Source organism: Erpetoichthys calabaricus, chromosome 14, assembly GCF_900747795.2.
Source record: "Erpetoichthys calabaricus chromosome 14, fErpCal1.3, whole genome shotgun sequence".
NCBI classification, from domain to species: domain Eukaryota; kingdom Metazoa; phylum Chordata; class Cladistia; order Polypteriformes; family Polypteridae; genus Erpetoichthys; species Erpetoichthys calabaricus.
Genome location: NC_041407.2, coordinates 35,196,632 through 35,219,771, shown reverse-complemented (window position 1 = coordinate 35,219,771; position 23,140 = coordinate 35,196,632). Strand labels below are relative to the sequence as shown.

At 39.9% G+C, this 23,140-nt stretch overlaps 1 protein-coding gene across 1 annotated transcript in view; it reads right to left on the bottom strand.

Annotated features, from left to right (window-relative positions):
• LOC114643479 (E3 ubiquitin-protein ligase rnf213-alpha-like) overlaps window positions 1–23,140 on the bottom strand; it is a 367,913-nt gene that overhangs the window by 324,394 nt on the left and 20,379 nt on the right. Inside the window, 3 exon segments of the mRNA XM_051918940.1 lie at window positions 7,939–8,141; window positions 13,127–13,294; window positions 15,213–15,367. Coding sequence (XP_051774900.1) covers window positions 7,939–8,141; window positions 13,127–13,294; window positions 15,213–15,367 — 526 coding nt within the window.

Genomic DNA, 23,140 nt, shown 5'->3' with positions numbered 1-23,140 from the left:
GCAGCACCAATCACCCCTTAAGTCCTTGGCCACAACACAATGCCTTCTCAGTCTCTGGTCCGCCTCCACTCCCCTCCACCAAGCTTCGTCCTCTTCCACCCGACTCTTGCTCCTTGACTGGAGGGAGGCGGCCCCTTTTATACACCCTGGAAGGACTCCAGGTGTATCCTAAGAGCTTCCGTAGCCACACCCCTGTGTGGCGGAAGCTCTGTCGGTGTATCCGGAAGTCCTCCAGGTGTCCCCAATACTCTTCCCCCCAGCACTTCCGGGTGTGGCAGAAGTACTGAGGTCCAGGGCTCCCAAGGCATCGGGGCGCCCCATGGCGGTGACCACGGGCCCCTACAGGGTTGAGCTTCCAAGCTCTGTACCCGTGGCCCCCGCAGCAACCAGGGAGGACGCCCCCTCGTGTTCTGGAGGAGGCACAAGCCCTCCTCCGGTCGTCCTGGGCATCCCGGCCGGGCATTAACCCCCGCCGGGTACCACAATATATATATTATATATACACACACATACATACATACATACAGTACTGTGCGAAATTTTAGGCAGGTGTGAAAAAATGCTGTAAACAATGAATGCTTTCAGAAATATAAATAATGATTGTTTATTGGTCGGCACGGTGGTGCAGTGGGTAGTGCTGCTGCCTCGCAGTTGGGAGACCTAGGGACCTGGGTTCGCTTCCCGGGTCCTCCCTGCGTGGAGTTTGCATATTCTCCCCGTGTCTGCGTGGGTTTCCTCCGAGCACTCCGGTTTCCTCCCACAGTCAAAAGACATGCAGGATAGGTGGATTGGTGATTCTAAATTGGCCCTAGTGTGTGCTTGGTGTGTGGGTGTGTTTGTGTGTGTCCTGTGGTGGGTTGGCACCCTGCCCGGGATTGGTTCCTGCCTTGTGCCCTGTGTTGGCTATGATTGGCTCCAGCAGACCCCCCGTGACCCTGTGTTCGGATTCAGCATGTTGGAAAATGGATGGATGGATGATTGTTTATTGTTATCAATTTACAAAATGCAAAGTGAGCGAACAAAAGAAAAATCTAAATCAAATCAATATTTGGTGTTACTACCTTTTGCCTTCAAACCAGCATCAATTCTTATAGGTACACTTGCACAAAGTCAAGGATTTTGTAGGATTATAGTCAGGTGTATGATCAACCAATTATACCAAACAGGTGCTAATGATCATCAATGTCACACGTAGGTTGAAACACAGTCATTAACTGAAACAGAAACAGCTGTGTAGGAGGCTTAAAACTGGGTGAGGAACAGCCAAACTCTGCTACCAAGGTGAGGTTGTGGAAGACAGTTTCATGCCATGGCAAGATTGAGCACAGCAACAAGACACAAGGTAGTTATACTGCATCAGCAAGGTCTCTCCCAGACAAAGATTTCAAAGCAGACTGGGGTTTCAAGATGTGCTGTTCAACCTCTTTTGAAGAAGCACAAAGAAACGGGCAACGCTGAGGATCGTAGACGCAGTGGTCGGCCAAGGAAACTTACTGCAGCAGATGAAAGACACATCAAGCTTATTAAAATTACCTTTCGAAATCAGAAGATGTCCAGCAGTGCCATCAGCTCAGAACTGGCAGAAACCAGTGGGACCCAGGTACACCCATCTACTGTCCGGAGAAGTCTGGCCAGAAGTGGTCTTCGTGGAAGAGTTGCAGCCAAAAAGCCATACCTCCGACGTGGAAACAAGACCAAGCAACTCAAGTATGCACAAAAACATAGGACCTGGGGTGCAGAAAAATGGCAGCAAGTGCTCTGGACTGATGAGTAAAAATTTGAAATATTTGGCTGTAGCAGAAGGCAGTTTGTTCGTCGAAGGGCTGGAGAGCGGTACAATAATGAGTGTCTGCAGGCAACAGCGAAGCATGGTGGAGGTTCCTTGAACGTTTGGGGATGCATTTCTGCAAATGGAGTTGGCGATTTGGTCAGGATTAATGGTGTTCTCAATGCTGAGAAATACAGGCAGATACTTATCCATCATGCAATACCATCAGGGAGGCGTATGATTGGCCCCAAATTTATTCTGCAGCAGGACAATGACCCCAAACATACTGCCAAAGTCATTAAGAACTATCTTCAGCGTAAAGAACAACAAGAAGTCCTGGAAGTGATGGTATGGCCCCCACAGAGCCCTGATCTCAACATCGAGTGTGTCTGGGATTACATGCATAGACAGAAGGATGTGAGGAAGCCTACATCCACAGATGATCTGTGGTTAGTTCTCCCAGATGTTTGGGACAACCTACCAGCCAAGTTCCTTCACAAACTTTGTGCAAGTGTACCTAGAAGAATTGATGCTGATTTGAAGACACCGCATTTTGTTGATTGATGGAAAATAAATGATTAACACTTCCATTTTTGAAAGCATTCTTTGTTTACAGCATTTTTTCACACCTGCCTAAAACTTTTGCACAGTACTGTGTATACAATACACACACACATACACACAGTCAGATGAAAAAGTTTGGGAACCCCTCTTAATTCTTTGGATTTTTGTTTATCATTGGCTGAGCTTTCAAAGTAGCAACTTCCTTTTAATATATGGCATGCCTTATGGAAACAGTAGTATTTCAGCAGTGACATTAAATTTATTGGATTAACAGAAAATATGCAATATGCATCATAACAAAATTAGACATGTGCATAAATTTGGGCACCCCAACAGAGATATTTATTTCAATACTTTGTTGAGCTTCCTCTTGCAAATATAACAGCCTCTAGATGCCTCCTATAGCCTTTGATAAATGTCTGGATTCTGGATGGAGGTATTTTTGACCATTCTTCCATACAAAATCTCTCCAGTTCAGTTAAATTTGATGGCTGCTGAGCATGGGCAGCCTGCTTCAAATCATCCAATAGATTTTCAAGTCAGGGGACAGTGACGGCCATTCCAGAACATTGTACTTCTCTCTCTGCATGAATGCCTTTGTAGATTTCGAACTGTGTTTTGGGTCACTGTCTTGTTGGAATATCCAACCCCTGCGTAACTTCAACTTTATGACTGATGCTTGAACATTATCCTGAAGAATTTGTTGATATTGGGTTGAACTCATCCGACCCTCGACTTTAACAAGGGCCCCAGTCCTTGAACTAGCCACACAGCACGATGGAACCTCCATCCAATTTGACAGTAGGTAGCAGGTATTTTTCTTGGAATGCGGTGTTCTTCTGCCATGCAAAGCGCTTTTTGTTAAGACCAAATAACTAAATTTTTGTCTCATCAGTCCAAAGCAGTTTGCTCCAAAATGAATCTGGCTTGTCTAAATGAGCATCTGCATACAACAAGCGACTGTTTGTGGTGTGAGTGCAGAAAGGGCTTCTTTCTCATCCCCCTGCCATACAAATGTTCTTTGTGCAAATTGCGCTGAATTGTAGAACGTTGTACAGATACACCATCTGTAGCAAGATGTTCTTGCAGGTCTTTGGAGGTGATCTGTGGGTTGTCTGTAACCATTCTCACAATCCTGCGCATATGCCACTCCTGTATTTTTCTTGGCCTGTCAGACCTGCTGGGTTTAACAGCAACTGTACCTGTGGCCTTCCATTTCCTGATTACATTCCTTACAGTTGAAACAGAGTTTAAACCTCTGAGATAGCTTTTTGTAGCCTTCCCCTAAACAATGATACTGAACAATCTTTTTTTTCAGATCTTTTGAGAGTTGCTTTGAGGATCCCATGCTGTCACTCTTCAGAGGAGAGTCAAAGGGGTGCACGACTTGCAATTGACCACCTTAAATACCTTTTCTCATGATTGGGCACACCTGTCTACGAAGTTCAAGGCTTAACAAGCTAATCCAACCAATTTGGTTTTGCAAGTAATCAGTACTGAGCAGTTACATACATTCAAATCAGAAAAATTACAAGGGTATCCAAATTTTTGCACAGCCAGTTTTTCACATTTGGTTTAATTTCAAACAACTAAATACTGCTTCACTTTGTTCGGAAAACACCCCAGTACTCCGATGTTCCTAGGAAATGAAAGACATACCACTGTTATCTTTTTTTGTTGAAAGTAGAATAAAGTATTACGCAGGCTGACTGTACATACAGGCAGTCCCTGGGTTACATACGAGATAGGGACTGTAGGTTTGTACTTAAATTGAATTTGTATGCAAGTCTGAACAGGTAAATTATTTTAATAAATGCTATTGTTGACCGACTGTAAGCAAGTTCTCTGCCAATGAATGATGGAATTTCACCTCTCTCTGGCCTTTTTATCATTTCTACTTTATTTTCAATGGTGATGGTTTTCCTCTTCTTTACTGTATCACCAGCACTTGCATCAGATTTGTGTTTCAGAGACATTCTTGAAGGGTGAAGTCAAAAGGTTAAGATGAGCTCTTCTGCGCAGCACTGTACACGCTAACACAGCAGGAAGGCACCCGTCGTCAACACATCTGATGTACTGACAAGAGACAACTTCCTGCTATGTGTGTAACAGTACAAGCAGGCTTGCTATTAAAAATGAATGGGGGCGGTGAGAGGCAGTTCACCACACAGTCACCTCCACTATAGTATGCTGCCTGCAGCATCTGCCCACCGAGAACCAACACAGTGCAGCCAAAGGCGGATAGTGAATCGCGCACCACCGCCCCCATTCAACAGGCAGCCACCCGAGGCACACTACAATGCTACCCCCCGCCGCCCCGTTCACCCACAACTGGGTCACCGCTTGTAGCATCACCAGTCGCCCACAGAGAATGAACGGGGCAGCCATGTGTGGTGGGCAGGCAGTGAAACGGCCCCCTCCGCTCCATCCAGCCTGCGTCCAGTCAGGAACAGTGGCTGCGGTGGCATGGTGGGCGGGCAGCGAACCGTCCCATCAAGCCTCCGTCTTGCACACTAGCGATAGCTGTGGCCCCAGTGACTATGGACCACGGGTCACTGCTTGCCGCCAGGAGCCACCCGAGGGACACTACACGAAATCGCCCCCCTCCAGCCTCTGTCCAGCCACTGCTTGCAGCGTCCCCAGGCCGAAGATGACAAAGTGGCAGTTACTGAGGCGCATGCGTCACAGCTGTGGCCCCATTTGTAAGTCGTATATATATATATGCCACTGTAACAGCACTTAACCCGACACAGACAGACATGGGAGGCACACTTATAAAACAAGTTTTTATTTTCTTTTCTTCGCCTGTGGGCAACGGCTTCCCTATTCCCACAGGCACAACACAGTCCCAATAAGCACAAGCACTATCCCAATCACAGTACTTTTTCTTTCTCCTCCACTTCTCTCCGGCAAGCATTGTCTCCCTCCTCCCAACTCTGGCTCCCGGCTCCTTTTATAACACACCCGGAAGTGTTCCAGGTGCTTGATGACTTATTTCCGGCAGCCCTTCCAGGTGTGGCAGAAGAGCTGCTCTGTAGGGCTCAGCAGCAGCTACAGCACCCAATGGCGGTGCTCACGAATCCCAACGGGGCTACACCAAACTCCAACTCCTGAAAGAGTCCTAGGCACTGCTGCAACCCAGGGGGGCTGTAATCTAGCGTTCTGGGGGAGGTACGGTCCTGACCAGGCTTGCTATTCTCACACAATAAATCATCATTAATTGAACTGAAATGGTTTGCGTTTTAAAACATTCATTTAACATTTTTACACAGATATATTTTTTTTCTTCAGTGTATCTGACTGACATCAGTAATTCTTAAGGTGTAACAATAAATAACCAATTATATAGTACTCATTTCTTACCAAAACGTATGCTGTATGACACACAGCAACAAATAATAAACACAAATCTTTAAAAAGCCTATTGTTTACTAAGCAGCAATTTCAAATTCTTCTTTATCTTTTCTTTTTCAAATTAAAAACAAAGGCTCACTGTCCAAACTGCAACGGAGACTATTTAAATTTAAAGAGCAAAATAAAAAGGCAAGAAAAGCTACTGTAATGAATTCAGACCATCTCCGATTCCTCAGTTTATTACTCTCTTTCTTTAACGTAACAGCTAATATTCCAAACATCTCTCGCTCTCTGATAAAACAAACTTCCACTCACTGCTCTTTGTTTACACTGCAGGAATTTTGCTGCAAAAAAAATTTCTGTGCGAGACTTCTGAACTCTTTTGAGACACTCTCCAACGTGGCAACACGCAGAAGTGCAACTGCCGTGTCTTTTGAGATACTCCCCAACAGGACGACACGCAGAAGCAAAACTGTGGCATCTGTTGAAAGTTGATTGTCCATCTCCAAGGCAACCACAGGTTTGCAGCACCACAGAAACAACTACAAGCTAATCACTGCCATGCGCAAAGCGCCAATTGCCTGATCGGTGATGCAGGGAACATTATAATTTGGCCACTGATCTGGCTCGACCCTGCCTGTTCTCTGTGTCTGTGTATAGCAGAATGGTAGATCCTGCTACAATAAATAACCTTGCTGTTCCTGTTTCGAAGAAGAATAAAGCTAGTTTTGCTAAAGTACTTAGACAACAACTCACGCGTCACAACACGCTTAGGTAGCCCTTGCTCTACACACTGGCTCAACTACCGTAATACCTTGTGTGAAGGAGCACTAAAATTAAATTATTGTAATGCTTAGAAAAGCAGGGGCTGAAAATATTATTTTTTGTGATCGGCCAATTTACAGATCAAGTCTTTTTTTAGTGAAATTTCGCCAATTTAAATCAGCAGCTGATCAAAACAGGGCATCCCTATAAAATACATTGTAATTTATACAGGAACTGAAAAAGCAACTAGAAAATTTAAGTTGTATCAATAGCTACTTATATTTAACAAGGCTTTTATTTACATTTTATTTTAGGAATGTAGGTCCATACATTTCAGTAGTGTGGGTGTATATTTTATGCAGTAGAATAGAATATTTTTTAAATTAAAGATGCACATGTATACATTCCCATGTACACATACATGTATATAGAGGCTGCAATCCCTGCTAGAAAGACAATTCTATAGTGTCTCTGGAATTAGAAGAACCCTATGATTTCACAACAGTCTGTGACTTAGTTAATATAGAATGTCTTAAAAATAATTTAGATTCTGTGATATCAAAAAAAAGCACCTGCATTACTTAAGATTAAAACTATTCTTTTCTACTTCGCTTAAAGAAAAAGTAAAGGATTGAGGTTTTCAAACATTCAAATCTTAACATTTTAACATTTTATATTCTACTTACATACTTCTTTCCTGGGTGCTAGAGGAAATCTGTTACTCATTCAAGGGCTATGCCAAGACGTAGTAGTTGCTGGCAAGTATTCTTCCACCATAACAATAGGGATTAGCTCACCAACCTCAACATAGTTGAGTGGGAGTGGGACCATATAGTCCCTTTAAAAATCAAGAGTAGTTGCAAAAATTGTCTTAAAAGATGTAATCCTTTAACAGATACTGAAGGTCTAAGGGTGTACAGATGTCAAGTAATACCACTAGAATGCTTAGCTTCATGCTCTTGTTGCAAAACATTGCCACCCCTAACCCCAGAAGATATCTTGGATATTAGCTGGTTGTACTCCTGAAAGGATTGGTAAAGCAAACTCATGCCAGAAGAACAGAAATTTGGAGTAGAACTTATATTAAAAAGAAAAATCGACAAAAATAAGAAGCAAGGGTTATGAAACAAGAGCAGAAATACAGAAAGGTAGGAAAGGGAGAGTGCTGCGATACTATTAAGAGTGGTGGGATACTGGGCGCACCACCTTCTAGACATTGGCTCAAGAATCTGTTAGCTCCAGCCCTGAGAGGAGGGGATTTTTTTTTAATCTACAGTATGTGTTTTTCTAAAATAAAACACTTTTTGAAAATATTTTCAGTTCTATCAGCAGGATGCCAATACCACAAGGGATCCTTGTTCTGTTACAAAACAACTTATGAGGAATTTAAAGCCTGGTAAGAGAATCTTTGAGGTAAAAATAATAAATAAAATCAAAGTGAAAAAAATAATTCTTTTCAATAGACAAATGGTTTAGTAAAAACTTACCTCTATCATCTAAAAGATTTTCCCTTATGAATAAGCATCGGTTTGCAACCTTTGTGATGTCAGCCTTATAAATATGTTCATATTGAACGTCCTTTTTTTCTGCTTTACAGATGACATACTTGTAAGGTATTGAGACATGTTTCAGATTTTTCTTAGAAACAACTAAGCATCCTTCAACTAGCAACCCATATTCATTTAGATCCCTGTGAAAAAGCAAATATTAATGTGAGAAATCAAAATATACAGCAGCAGGCACAAATTATTTACCATTAATTTTAAGCAAGACATAAGAATTTAGCAAAAAAAGATCAAAATACAGTTTCAAACAGAAATGTTCAGCAAAAAATGGTCACTAGCTACTGGCATTATGCAGATTTGTGATGTGGAAAAAATAAACCATCTCACTCAATAATACTCATATTTCCATAATCAACTATGTAGATTTGCTTAGTTCAGGGTCAGAATGAGAGCAACTAACACTAAAGTCAAGAAAAATGATTACATCACTGCTAACTTACTGCATACTATATTCCTTTGTGAAACAATGAATATGGTAACTATAAATAGTCAGCACATACAGTACTATACAAATCTCTTGGGCATTTAGATAGTATACAAAAATATTAATCTTAGACAATTATTCAGCTGTGTAGATGGAATAAAACTGGACAAGGGAAGAATGTAACAGAAATTTCATTGTAGTCAGTCCTCTCCTGAAGCAGACACAAATGGGCAAGGCTGAGAACTGAAAATGCAGTGGTCAGCGAGAGAAACTGAGTGCAGCAATATATCAAGCTTCCTTCATTTCGAAGTCAGTCCAGCACTGCCATCAGCTCAGAAGCATCAAAACCACTAGGACTAGTGATGCTCCGATACGGAAATTCTGGGTGATACCGATAACCGATATGTTTTTGTCCATTTTTGCTAATACTGATAACCGATGGACGATATATATTTTTTTTTTATTTACTTCAGGTTTGAATGTTTTAGTTATGCTGAAAATGTATTATGCATTATCAAAGAAACACATCCTGGGTAACTTAAGCACATCAAGACACCATGCCATTACAGAACATGGCATTGGGTATATTAACAAAAAAGTGAATGCTTATACTTTGTGCCATAATCAGACATATATTACTTTAAGTAAAACTAAAATTAAAGGTACAATGAGGCTAGTAACACTGGTCTTAGGTTGGCTACTTTAAAAGCACAAATGGTAGGTTTTTCTTAACAAAAAGAAGCATTTCTGCATTTTCACCAGCATGCCTGTTTTTCTTTTCATTTACTATATTTGACACAATTGAAAAAAAGGCGTTCACTGTCTACACTGGTACAAAGTACTGATAGATACTTGATCGCTGCCTTGGCCAAGGTTGGGAAACGGGCTGCATTGCTTTTCCAGTACTGGAGGGTGCAGTTATTTTTGGAAATAGGGGGCTTGCTGAGATGTTGTTGTTTTTTTTTCTCAGCTGAATAACTAAGTTTACAAACGTTTACCTGTATTATAATAATAAATAATAAATTACTATTAGGTTGATCAGATATGTTTTAAAGAAAAACAGGACATCCACCTGTACCAACCACCGCCATTAATAACAACTTGTGACATTTAAAGCTTAACGTATAATGATTTGGGTCATATAAAGGGCATTCTATAAAGTGTGATGCGGATGGACTTTTAAGTGATGCAGCACAAGTTGTTCCACAGTGAAACACTTTCTAACACAGGTGTGCCCTGAAATATCGAGAGACTGCTGTATATTTTAGGGTGAATGGTTTAAAGTAACGCTTACATTAAAACTGGAGTAGATCTTCCCTTAAAATCGTTCACAGTTTAGACACAGGGGACGTATCTTTCACAAGGTACAAAACATTTTAGCACGCAGGAAAACTTGTTACTCCTTTTTAAGTACCCACTAAATTAAATTTCTCCAATATTTTTCCATAGCGACTCAACTAAAAATGGAAAAACCCCTAAACTGCGCTGCTGCAATAACAGTTTTGTAGGCAATCTGGCAAATAAAGCGTAAAAATGGCAAATAAAGCGTACAAAACCTGACGAAAAAGGTGAGGTGATGACATTAACGTGTTCCTTTTTTTTTCTCAGCTGTTTGCAGAGCAGTTTGCCCCGCACTTGTGCACTGTCCCAGCAAGCCGCCTCTCAGTGCCGACTGTGAGTTTCCGGAAAATGCACGAGGATACTGATTGGATATTATGAAGCTGCAGTATATGGCTTGTTTTTTTTTTTTTTTATTAAATCTGTAACAAAGTTTGATTTTTATTTTTAATTCTGTACATATGATAATCCTAATTAGTATGATTATTGTTAATAATTTTATGATTCTGTTATTTTAACTCGGCGGCAGTTGAATGTGGTTTTGCAGCCGCATACAAATTTTGTTCAAGAATTTCTTCGTACATCTCCAGCAATGAAGCAGCAACATCTCTCTGAATGCAAATCTTTTTCTCTTGTGGTTCGCTGTTGCTCTTTGCATCTCCTTCACCAGCTGACTTCTTGACCAGTTGTTTCTCAAGTGCTTCTTGCGCTTCTTTTTGGTATCTTGGTTCACAAAATTGGTCTCTGTACTGTGGATCAAGGACAGTAGATTGATAGTGTAGTGGGTTGGAGAATGCACCACTGAAGCATTTTGTGACAGTCTCCAAAAGTGCGATTTTTGCCGTCTGAACTCCGGAATCTGTCTTGTCACACTTGCTAAGCAGACTTTTAAGCACTTCAACAGATGGAATCACATCCACAATTATAAAATGAATGCGCGCTTATGTCAGCACTTCCTGCTGAAGCATTCTTGCTGGGGTACCAATTTCTGGTTGTGTTTCTATCAGCTGTGTGCTTAAAATGAGGAACTATTCGCAGCCCAATGACAAAACAGTCAGAGATGCTTCTCTGGCTCAATAAGCCTTCATTTACAGCAAGCTACCAAGTGTGAGCCATGCAGCTTAAACTTTTAATGCCACTTTCTTCCATAGCATTTGCCATACTGTGAGCGTTGTCACGAAGCACAACGTGCACATTACTTTCTGAAATGTTCCACTTCGTTAACATGGAATCGAAAGCTTGTGCAATAAAAGTTGCAGAATGAGAACTCTTTTTGCCGAAACATTTTCTTCAATCCAGTGTGCCATTAGGCTCAACATACCCATGGGGCCGACTTCTGAGCTCCACATATCTGTAGTGAAGCCAATGCTGGTGACATTGTTACTTAAAAGTTCGTGGATATGTGTAGCAATCACATCATGTAATGCAGGCAGTGAGACATCTGCAGAGTATCCCTGGCTTGGAAAAATGAACCAAGTTTCTGAATGATGTAGTAGCTGGAGAAATCCCTCGTCCTCATCAAGGGAAAAAGGTTGGTCAGTAGTTATGCCTTTAGCTCTGGTGCGGTCTTGAGAAAATGTCTTCACGTTCTGAAAGGTTTGCTGTATGAGGCTACCACTAGCGTCTAATTTAACTTTCGTTTTGGTAGCATTAGTTGCTAAAAATTCTGTGTATAATTCGTTATGGTGGTTCTTCAGATGGGTAATTAAATTTGTGTAATTCTGTAGTCTCCTTGCATTATCTCATTTTTGTAGGCAGAGTAGATAGTAACTATGTGGTCTTCATTTTTCACAGAAAAATATAACCACACAGCTGACATGTTGCTTTACTAACGAAATCTGACCAATGAGTAAACAACGCAAGTAGTACTCTTGTCAGCAAAACTAGGAACCCAGTTTTTTTTTTTTGTGTTTGTGAGCGCAAGGGGCTGTGCTTGCATGCATGTTTTTCTGCAGCTTAACGTCTGCCTCACCAAACAATGAAACCAACATTTAATTATTTAGTGAACTGACAATGTTGATAAGCCCAAATTATATCGGTTGGCAGTATTAGTTTAAATGTACACATCTGACTGATTTTGATGTCGTAATTTTTAATGAACATCGCCCGATAACAATACAGTTTCCGATATATCGTGCATCTCTAACTAGGACCCTGGTAAACCCAGCTGGAATTTGCAAAAGAATTGTCAGAAGTGGTTTTCATGAAAAACTTGCCACCAAAAAGCCATTCCTCCGAAATTAAAATAAAGCCAAAAAACTCAACTATGCATGAAAACACAATGATTATGGTGCAGGAAAATGGCAGCTGGTACTCTGGACTGACGAGTCAAAACTTTAAAATTCTGGCTCTAGCAGTAGGCAGTCTGTCTGCAAAAGGATTGAAGAATGGTACAAAAATGTCTGCAGCTAGCAATTAGGCATGGCGGAGCTTTTCAATAGACTTGGGGTTGCATTTAAGCACTGATCGATTTGAACAAATTAATGGTCCCTTCACTGCAAGGAATTACCGCAAAGATTTGAGGCAGAAAGTACAATGCATCAGAGAGATGTTGAAAGATGCAGAAAAATTAAGTGCACCCCTGTTTAATCTTCCAAAGCAACTAAAATTGCTCTGGTTTTACCATACAAATTGTGCACAAGATGTTTTTTAAACCCCACACCCACTCACTCCACCAGATACTAATGCCTGATCCCAACAACTACCACAGATATTTCTGACCACTGCTATCCATTATGACCCACTGTCCCTTACAACTTTACAAAATTTGCTGTAACTCTTTTTGATAGATGGACATATAAATTGGCTTCTTAGTGGAAATTGCCCCTATAAATCTTTTCATCTTCAGTAATGTGCATTTAGCCATTTTTTATTTATTTTCTTTTTTTTACATTTGCACTGTCAAATGACTTTTGCAAACTCTAGCAGGATATTTTCTTGTCTAAATCACTAAGACCAATACAAATGAACCAAAAAGCCGAAATCCACAGACATAATGAATAATTAAAATAAAGTCTTTCCAAAACAATAACAAATTTTATTTCTCTCTTTATATCTTCTTTATGATGCCTATGACAGCACAGGCGTAACCTGAGATAGCTCTACCAGCTTTCAAATGTGAACACACATAATCCAGGCCTGGGGTATCCACACACCCAGTGAATGAACTGAAATAAGAAACATGCCTATGAATCGCCTATAACTCGTCCACTGGCAACAAACATAATGTCGAACTCAACATATAAAGTATCACTAACACGTTTTTGCCTAGTCTTCTAATGTGACTCCAGCTGAGATAGTATGTTATTCAATAAAACAACGTATTGAGTGAACATAAGGCAATCTTACCTTTTTACAGTAATTTCAGTCAAATTTTCCTCCCAGTTTCCAATTGGATCTCCAGCACGTAGAAAGACCTTATCTCGATCTCTGTCTAAATTAAAATCCTTGGATAAAATAGCATGGAAGTAAATTGTAAGCCTTTCATCAGGTGGAATTTGCTGTGGTTGTTGTTGCCTTTATTTTATTAAAGTGAAAATAAGAAAAAAAACAAAAAAACATTTGCATAACATTTTGATATTTATGTTAAAAGGTTTAAACTGTAAAAAAAAAAAAAAATTTCTAAAGTATTCAGATCTGAAAAAATTTTTAAAAGATTTAACTGCAGAAACTGGACATTAGGGATTTAATTATACACCATGCACATTACAGATGATTAAAAAGATGTACACGTTAGCTAAAATGCTTATTTATTAGTGACTAAATGTTATAGTCTTGTGTAGACTGAAAAAAATTATTATTATACCACAAGCAAGGACTATTTCTGAATGGCAACTAAAGAAAAACATCAGAAAATAACCTTTTCTGAACACACAATAAGTCAATCCCCATCAAAGGTCACCAAGGTCAAAAACTCCTAACTTGTTGGACACACGTTGGGAGACTCTTATGCTGTGTGGGAATGCTCATCTCTTTCATATTTAGTATACATTTTTTTTTTAACATATATACACATACACACACACACAAAACACATTTTAAAACACATTTTATATATGCTAGGGCTGCCAAATGAGGATGGGCAATATACTGAATTTTCCATTCAATTCAATATTTAGGAAAAATCAACATGCAAAAGCCAATTTTGCAATGTTTAGCACTTCTATTTGAATTTCATCAATTTCTTCCAAACATTGCATAAAACCCACATAATCTCCAGCATTGTTTAGCATGAACATGTCAACTCCGAACATGTCACCTGGGGGTGAAGGATCAGAAAAGAAAGAGTTACGAACTGGTAGGGTTAGTGCTGCTGTTTGTAAATAGTTTGGGTTACCTGGGATGACAGTCAAAAAACTACACTAATCAGTAAATCATATTCATCATAAATCTTAAACCACCCATTTAACACCATCTCCAATACTAAAGCATTATAAGCTGTAATAAAAAAAACAGCAGCCTTTGTAATTTTCTTTGTGAATTATATCATTTTCATATATCAGATATAAAGTAAACTGTACCCTGACAAATTTTTTTTTTCATATTGTATTTGTATTTTTGCGTAGTAGACAAATTTAGCTTTTTTAATTACAATAACAGATATTCAATGTAAAAGAATTCTTTTTGAAATAAATGTACAAATACCATAACAACCCGGTGGTGCATTAGAAAATGGAATGATTTAACGCTCTGCAGAAAACTGGTGGTAGTTAGCCCTGAAAACAACCATTAGTTCCTTCACAAGCTGAACCCACTACCACCCTCCTTGGCCAATCCGCCACAATGCACAGGTCTATGGTGACACCAAGCACCCCCCAGTGCTTCATCCCAAGACCTTGCCCACACCACTGGCCTTGCCTCATTCATGTAACATGGGCTCCATGAGCAAATCTGAGGCTCGGCAGCAGATACACACCCTGGCCAATAAACTTTAGCAGTGGGGACACACAGTCAAAGTGATCTTTAAATGCTTTGTCTGTGAGACCTCCATTAGCAGCTCCTAAAAATGTGTTTTATGGTAGTCTTCACCAAGGGTAATCTGTAGGAAGAAGAAAGTCTAGGTATCTTATGTCCGCACTAACGAAGGAATGAAACACAATAAAGTAATCGCAAAGACCTGTGACGCCAACTGTCCCAAACATTATGGGGCCCTGAAATGGGGGGACCATGTATGAAAAGTGTTGTCATTTCTATAGGGTGTGTTTTTAAATGAGTAGCGTATTCTCAAAACGCAACTACTGAGTTACCAAAAGTTATAATAAATTTTACATTTCAGCGTGAATAAAACAACCAAACAATTATACAGTAAATATAATCGTATATTATTCCAAAAGTGTAAAACAAAGCATGGAATTCAAAACTGAAAAGACCAACTACAAAAAAGAGAACTATTAAAAAGAATAAATAAAACAAACAAACAATATTCTCTCCATACCTGTGTTGTTGTGATACTGCAGGGGACTTGACATTTTTTTGTTTCCCTTTTGTCTTATTAGAATCTGATTTCAGGTTACTATCTTTTTTGTGACTGTCTTTATAAGCAGCAGAGGTGGAAACATCAGGTGCCGGTGAGCTGTCAGTACTTTGTGTCTGTTGACAGAAGTGAAATTTTTGTTTATGCCAATGCTTTATTAAATGTATATCATTTTTACATTCATATTTAAGATTGCAAATTATTAGAATTTATGAAACGCAGAAAACGTGAACACCACAATAATTTAAAAATGCCCACAGTAACAGTTACAGAGAGATTGCAATGCTCCATTCTAACATATTTTCTTACTGTTGCTGCTGTAGTGGTGTTTGGAAAAAATACTTAGTAGTAACCATGAAATAAATAACACTGAGAAGAACACTAAAAATTCTCTTAAGAGTGCACGTGTAACAGACTGCCATTTGTTTGTTGAGAAGTCTGAAGTGCACTCTTGTTGGTTCACTCTAGAGATGTCACAATACCAGAATCTTTGTATTCTATATCAGTACCAGTGAAATTGTATGATACACGATACCTTTCCAAACCATGGCAGAAACAGAAATCTCAATCAAAGACTTTTTATTAAAGTACCTACATTTATTGAAGTTAACAATACTGTGCCTTTTTTGGAAATGCAGTATAAAATATATAAACAATAAAAACAGCTTAAATACTGGTACAGTGGAACATCGAGATACGAGCACCTCTGTATACGAGAAATTCAAAATACGAGGAAAGTATGAGCGAAAAATTCAGCTCTAAATACGAGCATTGGTTCGCGTAACGAGCCACGAGCCAGGCTGTGGGTATAGCTCGTGGCTTAGCAAGGGGGCGTGGTAGCAGTTGCGAGCCGCGATCTGCGGTGTCTGCGTTTCTCACTTAAGTGCACAGGTGGGAAACTGCCCACATCCATGATTGTTCCTGTGGCTGATGGGCTGCAGCTGCCATGTCCTCCCCGCATATATAGAGAAGCGCGAGCCGGTTAAGGGGGAGAAAAAGTAAAAGAAAAGAAAGAGAGAGAGGGAGAGAGAGAGAGAGAGAGAGAGAGAGAGAGAGAGAGAGAAGGCAGGCAGGCAGGCAGGCAAGTGCAGGCTCGCGTGTAGCTGAACAGGCGAGCCAAACAGCTGAAGCAGGACGGTGTAGAGAAGGTCAGCTGCATTAAGAGTGTCTCGCCTGTTGCAGAGCCCGCATGGGAGAAGCAGGTGAGACGCTAACAGAGAAGAAGCACCGGGGATTGTCATCTGTTTTTAAAGACTGCTTCTTGTTGACGTTTTAACCTCGTGTTAAAGGATTGTTATTCTTGTGTATTTTAAACCTCCACTTCACAACTGTTTTAAGGATTATTTATTTAAAGATTTATTGAATGCTCTACTGCACTTTGGACACCTGTTTTGATTCTTTTAATAATCAGTTATATTATTTACCAGTGTTATTTATTAAAGGTAGACTACAGTATATATAATTTATCAGTGTTATTTGTTAGGAAAATTGATTTTTATGTTAATATATTTGGGGTGCAGAACGGATTAACTGGATTTCCATTATTTTCAATGGGGAAGTTTGTTCTAGATACGAGAAATTCGCTATACAAGCTCAGTTCTGGAACGAATTAAACTCGTATCTAGAGGTTCCACTGTATATCAACAGGTAGTCACTCAGCTATCACTTAAGTAAAGAAGCATTGTCATTCATAAATAACAAAATACAATACAATACAAGCCCTGCATTTTAATTTATGGCAAAGATGGGGCTCCGCCCTGTGTAACAACAAAATGAGGGTTTATAGCATCAGGTTTATAAAGAATGATATATCAGGAACTAGCTGGTCTATCTTAGCATGTGCATATGTATTCTTTTGACATTTTCTATCCAGTAACTAAACTAGTAATTCACAAATGGAGCAACTCATGTCATACCTGGTGTAGACAAGCCACATTGCCATTTCATTTGGTTTGACTTTTGCATCAGTATTTACTTGCTACAGCTATAATTTTCACTCCAGTCCTCAAACACCCCACAGCCCTATATACCTTACTCTGGATGCGTGCAAGTCTAACCCCATGACCCTGAACTGAATACACCAGCTAGAAAATGGACAGATGTTTGGAGTGATTGACATCTGTAGAAGTGTTCATTACAGTCAGAGAATGAATATGAAGGTTCCTTTCATTTACCAGGGCTATAAAGGACTCTAATAAATTATTTAATCTTGCTAACTTTTCATCTCCTCTTACAAATGCATCACAATACAAGTTAAATGAAACCTCATCTGATAAGTAATGCTGCTCTGCTCTCAAAGCACACATAAATCTGCTTTGGAATTAATTCCATGATAGATAGACAGATATGAAAGGCACTATATTAGGCAAACAGACAGACAAATAAGATTTTTCTCTGTATTACCAGTACTGAAAAAATGCCTGGGCAAGGTGGGGGGGTGATCATGCAGTCTTTTATGCATGTTATCATCCAGTAGAGGGTGAACTGGAGGTGACTACCAGCATTCTTTATGTTTAAGAACCACCACTCCCTTGTTGCTTTTGAAATTACCGTATTTTTCGCACTATAAGACGCACTTTTTTTTCCCCCAAAAGAAGGTTGGAAATGTCTGTGCGTCTTATGGAGCGAATATTGCGTCACAGACCATGATGTGTATTACCTGACAAAAGTCGACATCCAGGGGTAGAGGGCGACAAAACTCACTGTTACGTTACAGGCATTCTCTCTGTGCTTGGAGGAATGTTTGACTCATTGACTCGGCCTCTAATCCTTGTGTGTGCGTGAGTTGCGAAATGTAAACAAATATAAACAAAGGCAAGATGGCATCTACATCTCATGAGGGAGCGAAGCGAGTGCAGAAAACAAAATACTCAGCAGACGATGTTTTGCGCATTATCACTGAGTCGGACTCTGATTTTTCAGAATCTGATTTTATTGAGAGTGCTCAGGAGATCAAACAAGAGAGTAAGGAATTGGCATCAGCTGATTGGGACACCAGCCGATGCCGCCCCAGCTGAGCATATTCGTGCACCTATGGCAAGGTTTGTGTGGGAGGAATACCTAGACATTGCTCCGTGGGAGCCAAACTGGCTACCGGACTTCACAAGACAGAATAGGCTTGCTGTTGGACTCGACAGATTACCAGCCGCTGCACTGCTTCAGGCTGTTCTTTCCTGAAGCTGCCTTTCAGCTACTATCAGACAAGACAAACAGGCATACAGAGCAATTTTTTGAATCGAGGGCTGTGCTTGCACCGCATTCTCGTTTTTTAAACTGGAAACCCACAACAAAACATGAGATGAAGGGCTTTGTGGCATTACAAATATAGATGGGACTAGACTGGCGATATAAATTCAGGGAGCATTGGTCCAAACGTGCTTTGTCCCCTGGTGGCTTTGGACAGGTTATGCCACGTGATAATAGGTACGTGCTCCTGCAAAGTGATTGTGGGCAACTGAGCTTCATAAATTCTGACACTAGCGATGAGGAGTTCTTGGGGTTTCCATAAAACTAGAAGAATGCTTGAACCTTAAAGTCTCTCCTTATTTGTTAATGACAGTGATGATGTTTCTTAATACCGTTGTTGAATTTACATGGTTGAAATATTATTCTGCTATATTTTATTAAACATATTAGTACACCATTTGGTTCAGAATATTTTTTTTCTTGTTTTCCTCCTCTAAACCTAGGTGTGTCCAATGGTCAGGTGCGTCTTATGGTGCAAAAAATACGGTAAATAGAGTTGGCCAGTTCCAAGTGTCAACGCGATGATTATATTAGTGAGTCTTCATTGTTTGTTAATTGTTATTTTTACAGTTGTGTTTTAATTATATTAAAAAAAAAACACTATTTTCCTCCAGGGCAACGTTGGGTATTTCAGCTAGTTAAACATATAATACTCAACTGCTGTACATTAATGCATATGGAATACTACAGTGGTACCAATCTTGAACACAGTAATCAATAAGAAACCTCAATTCAAACTTAACACATAACATGTAAAAGAAACGAAGATACAATTTTGCATTTATCAGCCCTCCTTCTTCAGAGTTTATGATTAAGGTGAAATATGACCTATACCATAACAAAGAACTGTTTTGCCTGTGACCACTGACAAACCTGTACTTCTAATTCTATAAATAAATGATAACTTAATCACCAATAAATAGGTAAGGAAAGACCATACTGCTGCAAATTGCAGAATAGGGATGGGCAATAAATAGTACAAATCACATCACATATTATTTAATGATTCTATTATGATGCATTTATATGTGTATATACAGAAACTTTGACAATAATTTGGAGACAAGAAGCTAGTAAAAAAGCTAAATATTAATCGAAAGGTATTATTAAAAATATAACATAGAAGTGTTCTAAGTTTTAACAGTTATTTTATCATTTGTATATTAAATAGGACAGCAGCAGTAGCACTTTGTTTCATCATCAAAAAAACAATGTCATCAATTAGCATAATTTCTTGTGGAACATGGTTATCATCAACTAGGACTATCAGAACAAATGTCAAATATAACTTAAATATGTGCCAAAAAGTATTTAAAGGCAAAAATGTAAACGTTTATTTCTCCTTGCCAAATTTTGGCACCGTTTTACTCCAGATATTCTCTGCAATACTGAAGTATTCTAATTTTACATATCAATTCCAGGTCCAGCCTACTCATATTTTTAACAGTTAACTTTCATTTTCATCAGTAAATAGAGTTCTCTGCATAAACATAACTGTTCACAACACATTTTGGGACAAATTTTTCTAATCTAATTTTCCAATCTGTTGTTGCCTACTGAGATTTTTTTGTCTTCATTTATCCATAGGACTAAATTATAGCTTACTAGCTAACCCGCGGCGTACCATACGCTGCATAATCAGGCCGATTTTTTAATGATTTTTAAGCACAGGGAGAAAATTAACATTTGAAAAATCGGTAATGTAATAAATCACCAAGAAAAGTAACATGGGCGCGGAGGGTGATACAGGAGGAGAGGGGAAGGACGCCCATTCCGCCCCCTCCGTCATGCTAGTCTGCAGTATGCACTGCCTGCTCATGTGCCCACCCCCAACTTGTCACCCGAGTAGTTTTCCTTTTTGCACAGTCCACATGCACCTGTGAGTCACATAGACTTTTCATTGTTCTTTGCGGTTTTGGCTGCTTTTCTATATATAATCCATAAAGTCACCCGACCACAGTCACAGTCAACGCGGCTTACAGTTGGATTGACGCCGTGTTGTGTGTCATCCAACCATGGTAGTAGCGGGGTTGGGGGGGTTGGTGGTGTACAAAGGGTAGGAACGTAATCAGTGCGAGCGTATGAACCGCACTTCCTGGGAATTCCTCGTTCGTCGGGAACAAATGCAAGCCCCGGTTGATCCATTCAGTGTAGTGTGCGTGCAGTACGGGACATCCAAGGGCATCACAGACCTGTTAATGCTCAATCTCATGCATAATTATTTATTGAATGCTAAACACTTCCGGAAAGACAGTTGTCTAAAACGGGTTGGTCTGAGAATACAACAGTAAGTGAATGAAAAGATGGAACTCTGGAGAGAGCAAAATACAACACAATAGTGAACCCGCGGCATAACAAACGCCACATTGTGTTGAATGGATCTGCATATGGTTGTGGAGATCCATCTCACCTGTGAAGTCCTCGTTACAAAATGTGCAATTGAAGGTGAGAGTGGAATGAGTTCGTAAGTGTTTCTTGAGAGCACGAGTTGTTTTGAAGCATTGCTGGCAATGTTCACATTGCATCATTCGGTTAGTGTTGTGTTTTTTTAAATGTGTGTTCAGAGATATCTGCACTCAGAAGCTTTTGGAACAAAAGGTGCATTGAAAGTCCTGTGTGGAATGCGTGTGTTCAGGGGAGTGTGTCTTTAAATGTTTTTCAGAAAGAGGAGAGTGGGCAGGTGACGTCACATTAGTGTGGCGAGCAAGAGGATGTGCACCCTGTGTGCACATACCGACAGCATCAAAAGATGTCACCAGAAGGTTATCACGTGTGTATTTGAGAGGCATGAGAACCTCGTAATGCCCATGATCCAAAGGACCGCTAAAGAGCCGGGATATGGAGAGACATTGGGCCGGATTGTAAACTCGAGGAGAGGCATGAGGACGTTCTTGGAAGTAAATGGTGATAGTAGCTGGAAGGATTTGGGACATTGCCACAATTTCTGCCTCGCCACCATAGACTCCGGACGTATTCATGTAGTCAGCGTATTGTTGAGCAGACTGTGTATAACAATGCCTCTGTGACTAACAACAACGGACACCACGTCGCCGAAGTTATCCCAATGTTGGCAAACAAAGCCAACAGCCGTGTTGCGAAGTCTGAGAGCAACAATTTCGTCAATTACATTTTTCCAGAAAAACCCGACTAATAGAAACAAACAGTTACCTGATGCAGGAATTTCTATAACATTGAAAGAAGTGTTGTTTCCATGAAATACATTTGAAGCGGTAGCCATGGAGGGCAAATGAACAGTCAACGTGGCTCACAGCTGGATTTGGACTGCAGCACAGAGCAAAGCAAGTGAGTATGTGTTTGATGAGCTGTTTGTGTTGGCGGGCAGTGCTCTGAGGTGCGTTCCCGATCACGTGGGAGGAGGGGTAAAGATTCTGGGCGGGGCTTCGTTGTTTGTTTCCCATGGTTTTCGATGGTGGACGCGGTCGGGTATCCTAACCGAAAAGAATAATGAAAAGTCAACGTGGCTCAGAGGTGCATGTGGACTCCTAGCACAGACGAAAGGGACTAACTGGGTGGTCAGTAAGTTTTTGCATCCGGGCACATGAGCAGGCAGTGTGAATGCCTAGAGATTGAGGGTAGACGCGGGCCGTGGAAAAAGGAGTGTTGGTGGGCGGGGAAACGTCTTCCGTGTTCCTGCAGGAGCATCTAAGAAGACGCAGGTTTGTCACGGATGCGAATTGCTGTATGTAGCATGTAAAACAGTTTGCTATGGTGCACGCGGTCGTGCGTCGTAACCAAAAAGTCAACGTGGCTCAGAGGTGCATGTATACTGTAGCACAGACGAACATAAATGACGCCGTTTTTTCCCAGTCGTCGCATCCGAGTTGGTGGGCGTGGCTCTGCGAGTTGTTGTCGTATCCAATGGTCTTAGAATTGTCGGCGGCTTAGTGAATCCACGCCCCTTCCGGCGTGCTTTCCATGGGTGGCTACTTGTCGATGGCTTAGTGAATTATATATATATATATATATATATATATATATATATATATATATATATATATATATATATATATATAGATGCTTCTTGTTCTTTATTTTCATCATTCTGTAGCATCTTATTCATTTTACAGTTTCCCAATAAACACTTGAACCCATTTTGCAATTTCTTTTATTTAAGACTCTTTATATATATATATATATATATATATATATATATATATATATATATATATATATATATATATATATATAAAAATAAAAAAAAAAGGTGTATGCTAGATAAACAATATTAATAAGAAGAATATAATTAAAACAGGATGCAGGTTTCAGTAGCGTAGTTATTCCATTTCTAAAACCAAAACACACCACTGCCTTAATTTCTACTTAAGAAAGATGGTCAGGGAACATTATATTTTCCAGCTTCTAGGAACAAATTAAAGCATAGCTAGGGAAACACAAAGCTGACTAATATCTTTGTTCAGTGTGTTTTAAACAAGTATGAGAGAATTTGTCTTGGTTTCTAATGTATATTGCAAGCAGAAAGAGGAAATGTGCCTGGCTCCACTTGTGTTTGATTACATCACTTTGCACTCACAGTGAACTAGTACAGCTTTTAAGGACTTTATTCTTTAAAGACAAAGCACAACCAAAAAAGTAAAAATATTAATGCAATAAACAGCAGCTAT